Below are 15,658 nucleotides of genomic sequence, written 5' to 3' on the forward strand. Positions count from 1 at the left end.
ACAGTTGGGAATGTTTGAAATTCGTGCCCTATCTTTTTATGAGTACGCTGAAAGACTCTTAGCATGCTCTGACAGAAGGCAAGGGGCTGACTGGACTTGAGGACCCACCATCACACAGATTTCAAAGGCAAATTGTTTTGGACCCGACAGTATTGGTAGAGTAATAACATCGATGGTACTAACGGCCCGGGGAAAATGTATCGGGTCGCCCACTGAGGCATCATTTATCCAGGAGTTAAACCGTCGAAGAAGATGAATTGACGGAAAGATGGACGATTGTGATTTATTGAATCATCTTCCATTCCGTGTAAAGAATTTTGTACCCTTGATATTTGAAGTGAGCTGCTCAACTTCATATAGAATACACCTTTCGTGTAAATAAAAATAAAAATTATCATAATGGGCGGCAAAAACTACAGTTAACATGTGAGAATTAAAAAGATTTCGTACACTTGGTTTTGTTCAAACGGATGTTATCAGTTGTACGAGATGCCGTTTCACGTTAGTTTTGGTCACGAGATGTTATCGAGATGCTTTTTGTCCCTCAAACAGCATTTCGCGGGTAAGTTGAGATTACCTAGTTATTAGCAAAAATCCAATTGACAAAATTAATTATATAATCGGATTTTGTCAAGCCCATCTTGCTTTAATTATATAATGAAGAGAGCAGCGGAGAAGGAGGGAACAAAACGGTAAGTTAGTTTTTATGCTAAGCTGGAAAATAATTAGTTTTTTAATCAAGCTTGTGCACTACATGAGATTTCTGACTATTTCTTGTCATTTGTGCTGCGTTAATGTCAGTTACGAAGAGATGCCTTTGCCAACAGAGATAGACGCACAATCGTATCTATTTCAGTAAAAGAGCATTTCAAGGATGATACAGGAGAATTTGCACAGTTTATTCAAATCTGCACAGAAGAATTTGCACAGTTTATTCAAATCCTCAATGATTTTGGGTCAAAGACGTATGTAATCATTTCAAATCTTTATTTAGGGCTTCCGAATTTTTAACTGATAATGTATTTTACGCTCTTTGAACGGGCATTTTTGCTTAATTTGCAGATGTGATGCGATTGGGGTTCAGCTGAGCCATGAACTTCTTTTAAGTTGCAATAAATTCCTCCCAAAAGGCTTCGAAATCTTGTGTCCTTCCAAAGATTGTCTACGAAACAAACAACGATTTCAGCTTAAGGAAACCCTAAGATATATTCAGAAGATTAAGGTAATTCTGAATATGATTTCTTCTCGTTTATTCATTTTGATGGTGGATTATAGAGTGGGGTGTGATTTGAAATGATATAAAGGAAAAATTATTGTGATATAGAAACTACATTGTCTTTAATTTTATTAAAAACTTTTTTTAACATTTGAAACCTACATTTTATATGCATTTCTTGTTTTGAATTGTTTGGATTTGTTCGAGTTATGATGAATTGGTATATAAGTGCTGAGTAAAATGTTCTTTTAACAATTGAAGATTCTGTAACTCCTCATTGATATTTTGATTTGTCATAGCAGACGCCCTTCCAAAATGAAGAATATATACGCAAGGGATTATTTGAAACAAATCAGGCATACTGGATACAGTGGGTGAGAGCTTATCATTCGGTGTTGGGTGCTCCCTATTTATGACAATAGTATACATGTTTATTATTTTGTATTTAACATTGTCAAATTGTGAATTTTCAGATTTGAGTTGGACATTCTCATAAAAAATTCAAGCGTGTACACGAGTTACTGGAAAAGCAACATGACTACGCAACTCAGACAAGTGCTCATTTCAGAATTGTAGACCACCTGACAGGTAGGTTCTTTGTAAGAGTTGTTGTACTTAGAGTCACAAGTTGGGTATTTAGTTTTGGTTGGTTGCAAATGTGATGAGTAATATGTCAACATTCGGCCATTGCAGCTATGAATTTAAGGTGCATTGAGCTCATTTATAGTAATTGCGGGCTTCGTATAATAGATCTGTTGCTTGAAAAGCCAGATCGTTGTTTACCAGTAATTGTGAAACGTCTTCAACAAAAGCATGAAGAATGGGTCAATTATCGGACCAGATTCAACAAAGGTTGGGCAGAAAGTACTATCAGAGATCTTTTGACCACCATAGTCCCTGCTTTAACCAAAGAGATGCAAAATGTTTGAGCAAAAAGAGGAGAACCCATTTCCATTTATGATTTGGAATATATTATGGGCAGATTGTTGTATATAATATTAATTTCTGACATCTGAATCTCTATGTGCTTCTTGTTGGAATATTTAATTTCTCTCATTTGGCATGAGAACAATTGTAACGAAATATTTATTTCTAAATTGTCAAACATGGTTGAGTTTTCTCTCAATCTCTATGTGATTCTTGCTGGAATATTTTATTTCTATCATTTAAAAAGAGAAGCATTGTAAGCGCAGTTTTTTTTTTTAAATAAGATTCGTAAATATACATTTTATACGTTAAGTTTGTAATTTATACGGACTTATATGATAAGTTTCTAGAATTTCTAAAATTTGTTGTTTATTAAAGACCTCTATTTATTGAGGTGATCGAAATGCATTCCTCATCTCTCATCGTTTGATCAATCAATCCTTGGTCATGATCAAGAACTTCCTATGATGTCTGAAATTGAATAAAAGAATCCTGTGCGTTAAAGAACGAAATTGAATAGAAGCATCTCTGCTGATGATCTGCAGATCATAATTAGTTCAGAACATTTATAACAGTATAATACCTTCAATTGGTATCGCACCTTAGAAAAAGACGAGAAGTTTTAGAAGAATAGAGAGAAGAATGAGAAGAACAGAGAAAAATATTAATGCATTAAATAATCAATTGAAACAAGAACTCAATTAAAATTAACAAAAAGACAATGAAACTGTATTTGTAATTGAAGACATGTCAATCAATTTCTCTTAGGATAAGTAGTGTTGTACGTGTTTTAAAGAGGCATGGACTATTCTTATAAATGCATATCAAAGTGTTCATATGGTTAGGTTGTAATCATTAAGGAATATTTTTGAAAACTTTCAAATGGGTCAAAATGAATCACTTAATGAGTTTGTAACAAAAGTTCAAGGAATGATAAATTAGATAATCAACATGTGATTGAGAAAATTTAATAAGTTATCATTCCAAATTTGATAATGTTGTTTCCATAATTGAAATTTCAAAAGAACTTACATCTATGAAAATTGATAAGTTGAGTGGCATTCTTTCCACTACAGAAGAACGAATGAAAATTAGTGAAGAACCTATGTTATTCTTTCAATCGTTTTGGCACATTATTAGCCAAGACATTGTTAAGGGTGTTAAAGAATTTTTTTTATCTAAGCTGATCTTGAAAGAGATAAATGTCACATTTTCGGTCCTTATCCCCAAGACTCCGAGCGCTGACTCTATGGAGCTTTTCAGACCGATTAGTCCGTGCAATTCCTTTTATAAGATTATATCTCAGGTTCTCACCCTTAGATTTCTTTCTATTCTTCCTGACATTATTTCTCCTCATCGGACCAGCTTCATTCCTAAAAGGCATATTCTTGACTCCATCGTCTCCATCCACGAGGTTGTACACTCCCTGGAAGTCTCCAAAAACCAAGGTTTCCTATTGAAACTTGATTTATCGAAGTCTTATGATCGGGTGGACTGGTGTTTTCTTCTCAGAATCCTTAAAGATTTCGGATTCGGTAAGAAAGTGATTCAGCTGATTTCCCAACTGATCTCTACTCCCTCACTTTTAGGTATTGTCATTGGTTCTCCTACCCCCCTTTTCAAGTTGTCAAGAGGTTTGGGACAAGGGGATCCTATATCTCCTATTTTGTTTGTTATCAAAAAACTTGTTTATGAATGTCAACTAAAAGGTTCCAAACCGTCGTCGGTTGAGAGGGTATGCTCCCATCAAAAATTTGTTGATGACACGGTGTTGATGGGCGCATCAACTATCAAGGAAGCCAGGACCCTTAAATCGATTATAAATATCTATTGCCAAGCCTCGGGTCACCTGATTAACTGGATGAAAAGTTTTCTCTTCTTCCTCAACACTCCTAAATATAGGCAGGGAAGAATTGCTAGAATTTTGGAATGTCAGATCAGTTTGCTCCCCTCTATCTACTTGGGTCTCCCTCTATGCAAAAATCCTCCTGAGACGTTTTGGAGTACCCTGGTGGACAGATTCCACAAAACAATTGTTGGCTGGAAAGAAGCCCTTATGAGCCAAGCAGGGAAAATCCAATTATTAAAATCCTCCCTTCTAGAGCCTTCCTATGTATGCTTTAAGTCTATTTAGAATTCCGACCAAGTTTGCTGAAGGTATTGAAAAGATTCAAAAGTCCTTCCTCTGGTTAGGGGTAGAGGAGAGGAAAAGGATTTCTCTGATATCATGGGACAAAGTTCGTAGACCTAAAAGAATGGGTGGCCTTGGTTTGAGAAACATTAAAACTCTTAATAAAGCCCTTCTCGCTAAATAAATCTGAAGATTGTTTGGGAAAACCAGTGAATGGGATTCAATTTGGAAAGCCAAATAGATGCAACCTCAGATATCTCTTGCAGATTTTCTTAATTGCTATGAAGCCCCTTCTGGATTGGCAATTTGAAATAATGTGGTCCAATCTAAAATGGTTGCTGGAAAAGGTAAAAGATGGATTATTGGTAATGGTAGAAAAGTCAATTTCTGGGAGGATACTTGGTTGATGGAGACCCCCCTCTCCAACAAGGTTTATTTTTACACCTTTATCTTTGTGTGCAAGGCCAGATTTTGTACTAAGATGGCTTACTGCTGGAGGGATAACCATTGGGTGAATCTGAGTGCCATAGACCCATCCATTAACCCTGTTATGATTCTGCTTAATTCTATTTTTTTGGACCCTTTGCTTGAAGATAAAATCTTTTGGGCGGGTACTTCCTCTGGTAGTTATTCGATGGTTTCTAATGTCCTCTTATTGTTCCACTCTCTTGAGCCTCCCCCTTGTTGGTCTAGAGCTTGGATTCGTGGTCTCATTCCCAAGATCAATATATTTTTTTGGATCATTCTGCAAAACAAAATCTGCACCATTGATAGTCTCTGCAAAAGAGGCTTCCATCTACCCAATAGGTGCTACCTTTTCCATAATGAGGAAGAAAATGTTAACCATATAACTATCCACTGCCCCTTCTCTCAAGCTATTTGGTCACAAATTTTGCAGCTTTGGAACATGAATTGGGTCTTTCCTGCTTCTATCCAAGAGTGTTTCACTTGTTGGAGATGCCCTTCCTTGAACGACTCTATCAACCTTCTATGGGACCTCATCCTGCCTCATGTGGTTTGGGGAATCTGGAAATAAAGGAACAACAGATTATTCAGAGAGTCCTTCTCCTCCCCTGAAGTGATGTTTACTAAAATTAAGTGGGCCATTGTGGAAAATTTGAAAGCTAATGGTAAGCCTCTTCTTTTCAGGAGCAAGGATGAATCGAAGCTCTTCAAAAACTGGAATGTTTCCTCTTCTATAGATATATGTGACGAAAAAAATAAGAGAGAAAGTAGTAGGTGGTTTTTTCCTTCGACTGGTTCGATCAAAGCTAATTTTGATGGGGCGGCCAAGGGAAATCTGGGGCTGACTAGGTGTGGACAAGTGTTAAGAAATGAAACACGCTATTGTATTGTGGCAGTGGCACTCCCCATGGGATCCCAGACCAACCACTTAGACGAGGCCATGGCAGCTTATCAAGCCCTTGCCCTTCCCAAATCTTTGGGATTTAATAAAGTTTGGCTTGAGGGAGATTCTAATAACATTGTTAAATGCCTAAAGGGCCTATCCTCTCCATCAACGAACCTTCATTATAAGGTCATTTTTTTAACCTCTTCATTTTACCATTCATTCTTTTGATCATCCATGTCTTCAAAAAAATTACTAAATTAGGTAAGTTTTGGGAATTTAAAAATGTCACCATGAACCATAATTTACTTGATTGTATTTCTCATAAGAAACTTTTTAAAAAATATAGTATTTATTTTTTTATTTAATTATAATATTTATTTTCTATTTTCTATTAAACATATATTTTTTCTAAGCATGTAGAGCTCTAAATGAGCATGTGAAAAAATGGAAAAAAATTGTTAAAAACTAATCCTCTATCATACTGATGATCCTATATATATATATATATATATATATATATATATACATACATACAAATAGAAACCCTCTTCACAAAGAAGAAAAGATAGTTAGTCACAATAAAATAAGTTGGAAAGAAGTTGTTAGTAACACATTACCCAAAGCAATGGGTAAAAAAAATTCCACCCAAGATATAATATATATTATTTATATTATATATTTATATATAATTTATTATATAAAATAAATAATAAAAATTACATAGATTTCTTAATTATTGTTTTTATTGGTTTCTTAATTATTTATTTAATATTTTATATAATATAAAATAAAAATTATATATAAAAACAATGGATGCAAAGCATCATGTTCCTACCAATAGCTACGATAAAAGTAGATATGAAGATAAAGGGAAAGGGGGAGACAGAGAGATGATGTGAGAAATAGAGAGTTTTTATTTTAAATTTAAAAATATTTAAATACAAAAGATTAAGATTTTAAACATAATATTTAATAACAAGAGACGCAAGCGTAGAGTTCTTGCCAATTGTTAGTAAGGATAAGCAATGAGTGAAAAGAGACTTGTAGTAAGGGTGTAGATAGAATTAAGGAGTTTTGTGGAATTTGTTAGAGGCAGAAAGGTTTTATAATTGAAGAAAAAGATTTCAAAACTAGCAGCAATAGCATTGAAAATTGTTGACTACCCTTTAAAACACAGAAGATTATTTGACAACAGAGAACCATTTTGCAAAGATTCAAATCTAATAGGCAAACATATGTGTCAATTAACACTCAACCATTAATGTCCATGACAAAGATGAAGCACTAGATTAAATACTTATGACTTAGATATATGAGATTAGCTCAATTCCACTCAAATAAATCATTTTTAAAATAAAGGCTCTGAATATTCCAAAATTGTAAAAATTCAATAAATCATTTTCAAAATAGCATGTGAATATTCCAAAATTGTAAAAAATCAGTTTCACCATTTGAAAAACAATAAAACATTAATCCCATCACTCTTTTCTACCAAAAATATATAGCTCAAAATCTCCACTCAATGCCCCATGGTACAATTTTTAACCCATACTTTTTTGTACCAAATTGGAACAGTTTTCTAAATAGATTTGTCATTTGAATGTACAATGTGAAAATTTGATATCATTAATTTGATGAGTAGTTCAATTATTTTGAATATGGAAAACTATTTGTTGAAATGATTAAAGTTTTATTTTGTAAATGTTTATATTTGATCATCACACATATATTTGACTATATTATATTATATATTATATTTGATCATCCCAGCACAAACAATACGTGTACGTGTACACTCTTTAGCTTCTCCTTGAAGAAAGTAAGAAAGTACTAATGCGCTTATCATTGTGACCAAAGTATATAGTATATTAACTTTCAATAAATCAAGTTTATTTTTAATTACATTCTTTATTTTTTTTATGCAAATATATTTCAAATTATTTGATAATTAGTAATACTTGAAATTTTTCAAACTAAACAAATCGTTTACTATAAAAAAATACCATCCAAATGCTTCTCTATTTTCTGCTCTATGCTAACCACATTATTGGGAGGAACTTGATGCTTGAACTTGATGTTTTGTGTCTCTTGTATAATAAATATAAATATTCAAATTTAAAAGAATCATTTTATTCTCTATTTTATTTTGTTGTTCACATGGACTTTCTTTCTTTAATACATTTTCTTTATTTTTTTGCTTTTTAATAATGCATTGATCTATTAGAATAAAATAAGAAGATAAATAAACTAGCATGTAATTTATTTAATTTTAAATTAATAAATTATTTCATAATAAATGATTTTTTCTATTTTTTACAAAAATCTAAAATAGAGAATAATAAGATGTTAAAAGCACAATTTAATGTACCTAAAATTTATATTAAAAAAATAAATTATATTTCAAATATTATCAATATATATTTGGAAGAAATTAAATCTATCTAAAAAACAAATAAAATGTCTATTAGATTTACCAAACATTTACTGAGGAGTTAACACATGTGAGTAGATTTAATGTACATACTGATATTTTATTTAATGATTTGTATAAAAATTTAAATTTTTTTTTTTAGAAAAATTGAATTTTAGATTTATAGAAATCAGTAAGATCAAAGAGAAGTGACATTTCAGTAAAAATAGAAAATAAATTTAGACTATAATATTTTAGTTAATTTTTTAACTCTTTATAATCTATGATTAAATTAATTAAAGAATGAAATTTAATTAAAAAAACTAAAAATAAAAAAATGATATTTAATAAATAATATAAATATGTAATATAAGAAAATAAAAAATATGTGTCATAGTTTATGATATATAAAACAAAATAAAAACGATTTCATGCATTCACAGAAAACAATAGTGGGCGGCAAAAACTACACTTGATTTCCTCCGTTTTGTTAAAATGGATGTTATCAGATGTACGAGATGCCTGTTTTATCGGTTGGATAGCCGCGCATTACTGCACTTCACGTTAGTTCTAGTCTCAGCTTTTTGTCCCTCAAACTTGTAACGGCTAAAATGAGCATTTCGCGGGTAACTTCAGATTAGTTATTATTAGCGCAGATTTAAAACCAATCACAACTTACTCGACTCCGCGGGAGAAAAATAATTATATAATCGGATTTTATCGCCCATTTTTCATCATTTCTTGTGCAGGTTTGAATTCAAGGGAGAAATTATAGATTTTGAAGCTTATATAATGAAGAGAGCAGCGGAGAAGGAAAGATCAGAGATTCGGGGACCAAAACGGTAAGTTAGTTTTTATACTAAGCTGGAAATTAATTGCTTCTTTCAAGCTTGGGCAGAACATGAGATTTCTGACTATTTCTTGTCGTTTGTGCTGCGTTAATTTCAGTTGTAGGTTCGCCGAAGGTTATGAAGAGATGCCTTTGCCAACAGAGATAGACGCACAATCATATCTGATTTCAGTAAAAGAGCATTTCAAAGATGATATGGGAAAATTCGCAGAGTTTATTCAAATCCTCGATGATTTTAGGTCAAAGACGTATGTAATCCTTGCAAATCTTTACTTAGGGCTTCCGAATTTCTAATTGATAATGTATTTTACGCTCTTTGAACCGGCATTTTTGGTTAATTTGCAGATGTGATGCGATCAAGGTTATTGCCAGATTGAAACAGCTCGTTAAGAGCCATGAACTTCTTTTAGGTTTCAATAAATTTCTCCCAAAAGGCTTCGAAATCTTGCTCCCTTCCGAAGATTTTCTACGAGACGGACACAAGGATCAACATCACAAATCAAGGGCTATGTTGGGTAGCAATGCTTTGCCAGCTTCAAACAATGAGAAAATCACATACAAACCCAAATCAGAGATGGACCTTTCTCATTTGGAACAGTGTACTCCTAGATACCGTTTGATACCACAGAATGTAAGGAAAATCTCTCTTATTTTAATGGAAGAATCAATGTCTGGTGGGATTCATAAGCAAAGTTTAAACATGCATTATTACAATCCATCTGCATGAACTGCCGCTATTTTTTGCATACAATTATAAATCTTCAGTTGCAGTCTAAGCCACTATTTTGCATTCGAAATTCTTATTGTAAATACAATTCCTTTGTGCACTTCTTCTGAAGCTATCTACTGACCTCCCTAGATCTTGTTTCTTTTTTAGTTTATTTCATAATGTAGAGATGTATGATTGTTTTTTCTATTTAAAATTTGGCTGAAGAATCAACATTAATTTCATTATGTTGCAGTTCCTGAAACCCGTTGCCAGCTGTTCAACTGATCTTGACGCAGAGGTATTGAATGATATTTGTGTATCAGTAGCATCTGGTACAGAGGATTACCGAAGAAAAAGGCAATTTAACACTTATGAGCAGGCTATTCTCAATTGTGAGGATGACAGGTACCACATATATTGAAGTTAATCTTCTAGTTACATATAGGAGTACTTTTTAAGGATTGTCAATTTGTAATTATTCGGTGGAAAATCATGAGTTTTCTGGAGTACTAATAAACTAACCAAGCATACTACATACAGAGAGCGAGAGCTTATCATTTGGTGTTAGGTGCTCCCTATCACTGAAGATAGTATACAGGTGTATTATTTTGTATTTAACATTGTCAAATTTTGAATTTCCAGATTTGAGTTGGACATGCTCATAAAAAATTTAGAAGCTGCAATTGAGCGTGTACATGAGTTACTGGAAAAGCAACATGCTCATTTCAGAATTGAAGACCACCTGACAGGTAGCTTCTTTTTAAGAGTTTCTGTAATTATAGTCACAAGTTGGATATTTAGTTTGGTTGGTTGTAAATGTGACGAGTAATTTGTCAACATTTGGCCATTGCAGCTATGAATTTAAGGTGCATTGAGCTCATTTATGGAAATTGCGGGCTTCGTATAATAGATCTGCTGCTTGAAAAGCCAGATCGCTGTTTACCAGTAATTGTAAAACGTCTTCAACAGAAGCACGACGAATGGGTCGATTGTCGGACCAGATTCAACAAAGGCTGGGCAGATGTTTATACAAAGTACTATCAGAGATCTCTTGACCACCATAGCTCCCGCTTTAACCAAAGAGATGCAAAATGTTTGAGCCACTTGGAAAATATTATGGAGGATTGTTGTATATAATATTAATTTCTGACTTGTGAAAACAAGATTGAGGTTTTACTCAATCGCTATGTGCTTCTTGTTGGAATATTTAATCTCTCATTTGGCATGAGAAGAAATGTAATAAAATATTAATTTCTGACTTGTGAAAATATAATTGTGTTTTTTCTCAACCTATATGCTTCTTGTTGGAATATTTAATTTCTCTCATTTGGCATGAGAAGAATTGTATGCACAGTAATATTTTTTTTTTTTTTTTATTCTTTATTTTAATATGAAGCTAAAAATAAAATTAGATTATATATATTAAATTTGTCATAACCTTCTAGAATTTTAAAATCTGTTGTCCCTTAAAGTCTTCTATATTTACTGAGGTAATTTTAAAATTTGTTGTTTGTTAAAGGCCTCTATTCATTGAAGGGATTGTAATGCATTCCTCATTTCTGATAATTTGATCAATCAATCCTTGATCATATGAGCAAAAACTTCTTATAGCGTCTGATATTGAATAAAAGAATCTGTATCTCTTTATTGCTGTAGCAATTTCTGTATTTTCTGCTTTCTTCACTTCTACAGGAATAGCAGTGAAACATTGCTAGCTGATGTCAGTAAACCGTTTTGACTACTTAGTATTTGGTGTAACTAGTTGCTTGATTAGTTGGATTCAGTGGGTGAATTCTATAGTATTTTTTCTATGTGTCGTCCAATATTTTTGCATCTAATTAGTATTAGAATTGTATTTATAATAATTTAATACCTTCAATTGATATCAGAGCATAGAAAAAGACGAGATTATTATGTTTACAGAGTTGTTTTATAAGAGAAGAATAATAAGATCGCAATCACTCTTTTTCTTTAAAGGATCGCTGTTTTGAAGGAAGGTAATTGTATTTGTCCAGTCAAAAGAAAAGTTGTTGTTCCAAATAAAAGGAGGAAAGGAGACGGCTCTGAAGGTAAGTTTTATTGTTGTTTGTTCTTCACATTTCTATGTGAGACAGCAAGAGGAAAGATAATTTTTTCTTATGTTGTGGGCTGTAAGCTTTTTTTCAAATCAAAACATAACGGCATTAAATCTAAAGATAAATATTTGTTGATTTTTTTTTAAAAATAAAAATTTTGGTTTATTTTTTTTATTTTTTTTTAAAGTGTCATATATTTAAACAGATGAAGATATTTTTTTGTTGATTGACAATAGCCGTTATGTTGTTTTTTTGTATTTATTTGAGATAACAAATATTGCATGACATCAAAACTATTGATTCCTATTTTAATGGGACACATTTTGTTTATTGGGTCGAACGAATTTTGCTTATTGCAATCCAAGAATGCAAAATTTGTTGAAATCTAAAGATTTAGGGCATATTATTAGTAATGGATATGAAGAACCTAAAAAATATTAATGCATTAACTCTAGAAAAATTCACAAAAAGACAATGAAGCTTTATTTCTAATTCAAGGTGCACTATGTCAATCAATTTTTCCTCAAATAAGTGATGTTGTACACATTCTAAAGAGGCATTGACTATTCTTGTAAATGCATATCAAAGTGTTCATATAGCTAAGTTACAAACACTGTGGAAAAATTTTGAAAATGTTCAAATGGGTCAAAATGAATCAAATAACGAATTTCCAACAAAAGTTGAAGGGATGATAAATCAGATAATCAACATGTGACACTACTACACAGAGTGAGGGTTTAAGACAAAAATTGAGTAAATTGTCTTGACTTGAGACAAATAAATCTTAAGGAGAGATGTTTGAAAGCCATTCTTGCCCCCCAAAAAAGAGGTAAGATGAGGTACAAAAATAGGCTATTATATTTCGATAGGTAAGCTACTAGTGTCACGTAATGAGGAGCATCATGCTAGAAACTAATGTTATTTAAATATATGATATATTGGATGAAGAAATGATCTACAATCAATGAAAATAAAATCATACATAAGATGATAAGCATCAGAATGTCTTGATCAACATAATAGTCTCTAAAAGAATAATAGGCCTCTATGTCATGTTCCACTTTCACACAAACTTTCATATACATAAAAGAAACCTTAGGAAAGGGAAAAACATAACTCATTAGGGCCTCATTTCTATAAGTGAGGGTATTGGAATGAATAGAAGCTAAAGCCTCACAAATGGGATTGTCAGTCTTAATAACCACTAGGAAAGCCTCATAAAGGGACTTGTCAATCATCACCATTTCCTTATGAGTGTTGAGAGCTGAAGAGGATGATATAATTGAAATAAGGTCATCAAGGGTTTCATTTAACATAGCACAGTCATCACTACTAAATATGGAATTCACATTGAGAGATGGTATTGTAGATGGTTCAGTGGGTTTTGAACTATTATATCCAAGTCTGAATGAGGTTTTACGTATCTTATTTTTTAAAGGAACTCTAATCCCTTGTCCACTTGTGCCACAACCATTTCCATTATAACTACTTTTAGCTAAAATGTGAAAACTCATACCATAAAGGGATTCCATATCGGAAAGAGATGGCATGGTCTCATAGGTCTCAATGTCATAGTTAGATGAACTAGAAGAATATTTTGAAGAATACATTGAATTAGAAGAAGCCACAAAATTTTTACTAAGTTGTTTAGGCAAAGTTGATCGTTTATTAGGTTCCACCATATCATCACTATTTTTAGTCTTAGGCCCTATTGGGGTGATTTTATATTCTACTATAAAGGTAGGTGTAAAATCTAAGCACCCCCAATCATCATCTAAGAGTACCTCTTCGGATGAAGAAGTGTATTTAGGAGGAGATGACGTTTAAACTTGAGTAGTAGAAGAATTAGAAAAATGTGAAGAAGATCTAGAATCAGATGAATTTTGCAAACAAACTTGTAATTTAGTATCAGTGTGCAAAGTATACATCTTGTTGTTATAAATAAATTTGACTTGACGATGAAGAGTGGAAGGGACAGATTGCATACGATGAATCTAAGGTCTCCCTAGAACAAGGTTGTAAGTAAGCTTCTCAAGCATAATTTGAATAGGTGTAGCTAAAATAGCAAGTCCTATCTTAATGGGAAAGGTTACTGTACCTAAGGATGACCTATCAGCATTGTCAAAGCCATGAATAGAAAGAGATTCAAGTTGAATAAGAGAAGTGTCCACAATAATATTATCCAACAGATCAATGCTACAAACATTAAGGCCAAATACATTGTCCACTAAGGTTCGTCTTATAGAATTACCATTAATAGGGACAACTATCATACAAGGATCATAATGATTTTGAATATCCTTAGAAGGTAACCCATCTTGAGAGAACACAATTTGAGCTTTAGGTAACTCATCTTGAAATTGTAATTGAAAAGATGTAAATTGAATGACAAACCTAGGGTAAGAAGGTAAATGCATGAAATAACAAGGTGGACTAATTATGCTAACTGATAATGAAACAAAATCTTTGTGCAATAGGTAAAAAAATGGGAGGATAATCTGATTGTGTGCCTATAATTGAAATTTGTAACCAAACTGATAGGACCAGGGTGCTCAAACCAGAGCGCCTAGTGCCATTGTTTAAAAATATAGATTTTGAGATAATCCAAGAGACACCTATCAAATTTGAACCTATTCTAGGAGGACCGGAGAACCTTGGTCCAGACACTTTCTATTGAAATTTGGTTGGATGCTCTATTTTTGGGTCATGATGTTGTTCTCATCTTCTTGGCTCCATTGGGTACCTGTAGTTGTACACAAGAGGAAAGAAAGGGTTGTGGATAGGGGTTTGCCTTAGGTCAAACATCGGGTTTGGAATTAAACCTAATTGAAATAAAAATTAAATTGTAACTAAATTGGAAAATATTACATTTTGAGGGAACAAATGAAATAATTGAAAGTAGATGATTGTACCTCCAATAGATGATGCAATGCTCTTAGGATAATTCCTTCATGTGTTGATTAAATAACATGAAAAATCACATAAAATTTATCATGAAATTATAATTGAAACATAATATGAAGATGCCTTGATGTATTTTTGCTCCTCCTTGACTCAGATTTGCTCTTGAGGAAGAATAATTGCTCTTGAGTTGATGATAACATTAGCATAAGGTGTAATTGTTGAAAATGAATTGAGAAGGATGCCTTATATAAGGATTTCATAATTAAAATCACCATTATGCTGACTTAGAATTGATATATTTTTGCACAGAGCTAGATTTGAATAGGGTATGACCACCTTAATATTCTCTTGAAATTCAGGGAAAATGTTCAGGACCAAGTAGTATACTACCTGCTCCTATCAGCTTTTTTCCAATGTTCTAGGGATGTGAGATAGCATGATTCTAATCCTAAATCGATCTTGGTGTCTCAAAAAAAAATGTGTAGATATGCTAAAATCTGCCTTGAAGATTGAAAATAGGGCAAGATTAGGATTAAATTGGGATTAAAAGAATAAAGGGCATGCCTATAATTAAGGGCTCAAATAAGAGTGTGATGATGTAATAAATTCAAAGAATAAGACCCTTAATATTAATTTAAGTCAATAAAGGTCCTATAATGCATAGAGGAAAGGGAAGTACTAAAATAGGTGCTAGGAAAGTGTGAAATTGAACATACTAATAAAGGTGTACAATTTGCGACCCTACATTTGGCCCCTACTTTATCAGAGTATGATCTCATGAGCATGCTCCTTAATAAGTAACTTTCAAGCATAAACAAAAGTAAACATCATTAGAACTAAAAGTTTCAAGTCAACTAGTTGAAGAGGCCTCGATAATCAAAATGCCTCAACCTCTAATATCATTATCCGCATGTTATTGCAAGAGAACAAGTGGACTTGTAGAAAGAACAAAAATGTACACCAATTTAAAGAACAATGAACCATGATCCAACACTGGCAAAATGTGTCATGCTATGGGTTCATGGGAGAGAAAGAAGGAACATGGATTCCACAGGCCAGCAAGTTGTGTTATGTTAGGTGATCCA

At 32.7% G+C, this 15,658-nt stretch overlaps 1 protein-coding gene and 1 long non-coding RNA gene across 3 annotated transcripts; both read left to right on the forward strand.

The window, feature by feature from the left end:
- The first annotated feature begins 591 nt into the window (after positions 1-591).
- LOC131056120 (uncharacterized) lies at positions 592-2,342 on the forward strand. Of its 2 annotated transcripts, XR_009108579.2 has the most exons (6): positions 592-692; positions 802-965; positions 1,063-1,222; positions 1,519-1,590; positions 1,690-1,804; positions 1,910-2,342. It is a non-coding gene; the product is annotated as an uncharacterized LOC131056120 (long non-coding RNA). The 2 variants fall into 2 exon arrangements; XR_009367463.1 differs by lacking the exon at positions 592-692 and having other exon boundaries at positions 702-965.
- A 6,449-nt stretch (positions 2,343-8,791) lies between these two features.
- Positions 8,792-10,818, forward strand: LOC131056129 (paired amphipathic helix protein Sin3-like 4). The gene is made up of 6 exons (XM_057990482.2): positions 8,792-8,877; positions 8,984-9,133; positions 9,231-9,516; positions 9,848-9,999; positions 10,237-10,343; positions 10,448-10,818. Exons 1-6 carry the CDS (start codon positions 8,828-8,830, stop codon positions 10,729-10,731), a joined length of 1,029 nt encoding a protein of 342 aa, XP_057846465.1. The 5' UTR covers positions 8,792-8,827; the 3' UTR covers positions 10,732-10,818.
- Positions 10,819-15,658: the final 4,840 nt, after the last annotated feature.

Source organism: Cryptomeria japonica, unplaced genomic scaffold (genome assembly GCF_030272615.1).
Source record: "Cryptomeria japonica unplaced genomic scaffold, Sugi_1.0 HiC_scaffold_230, whole genome shotgun sequence".
NCBI lineage: Eukaryota > Viridiplantae > Streptophyta > Pinopsida > Cupressales > Cupressaceae > Cryptomeria > Cryptomeria japonica.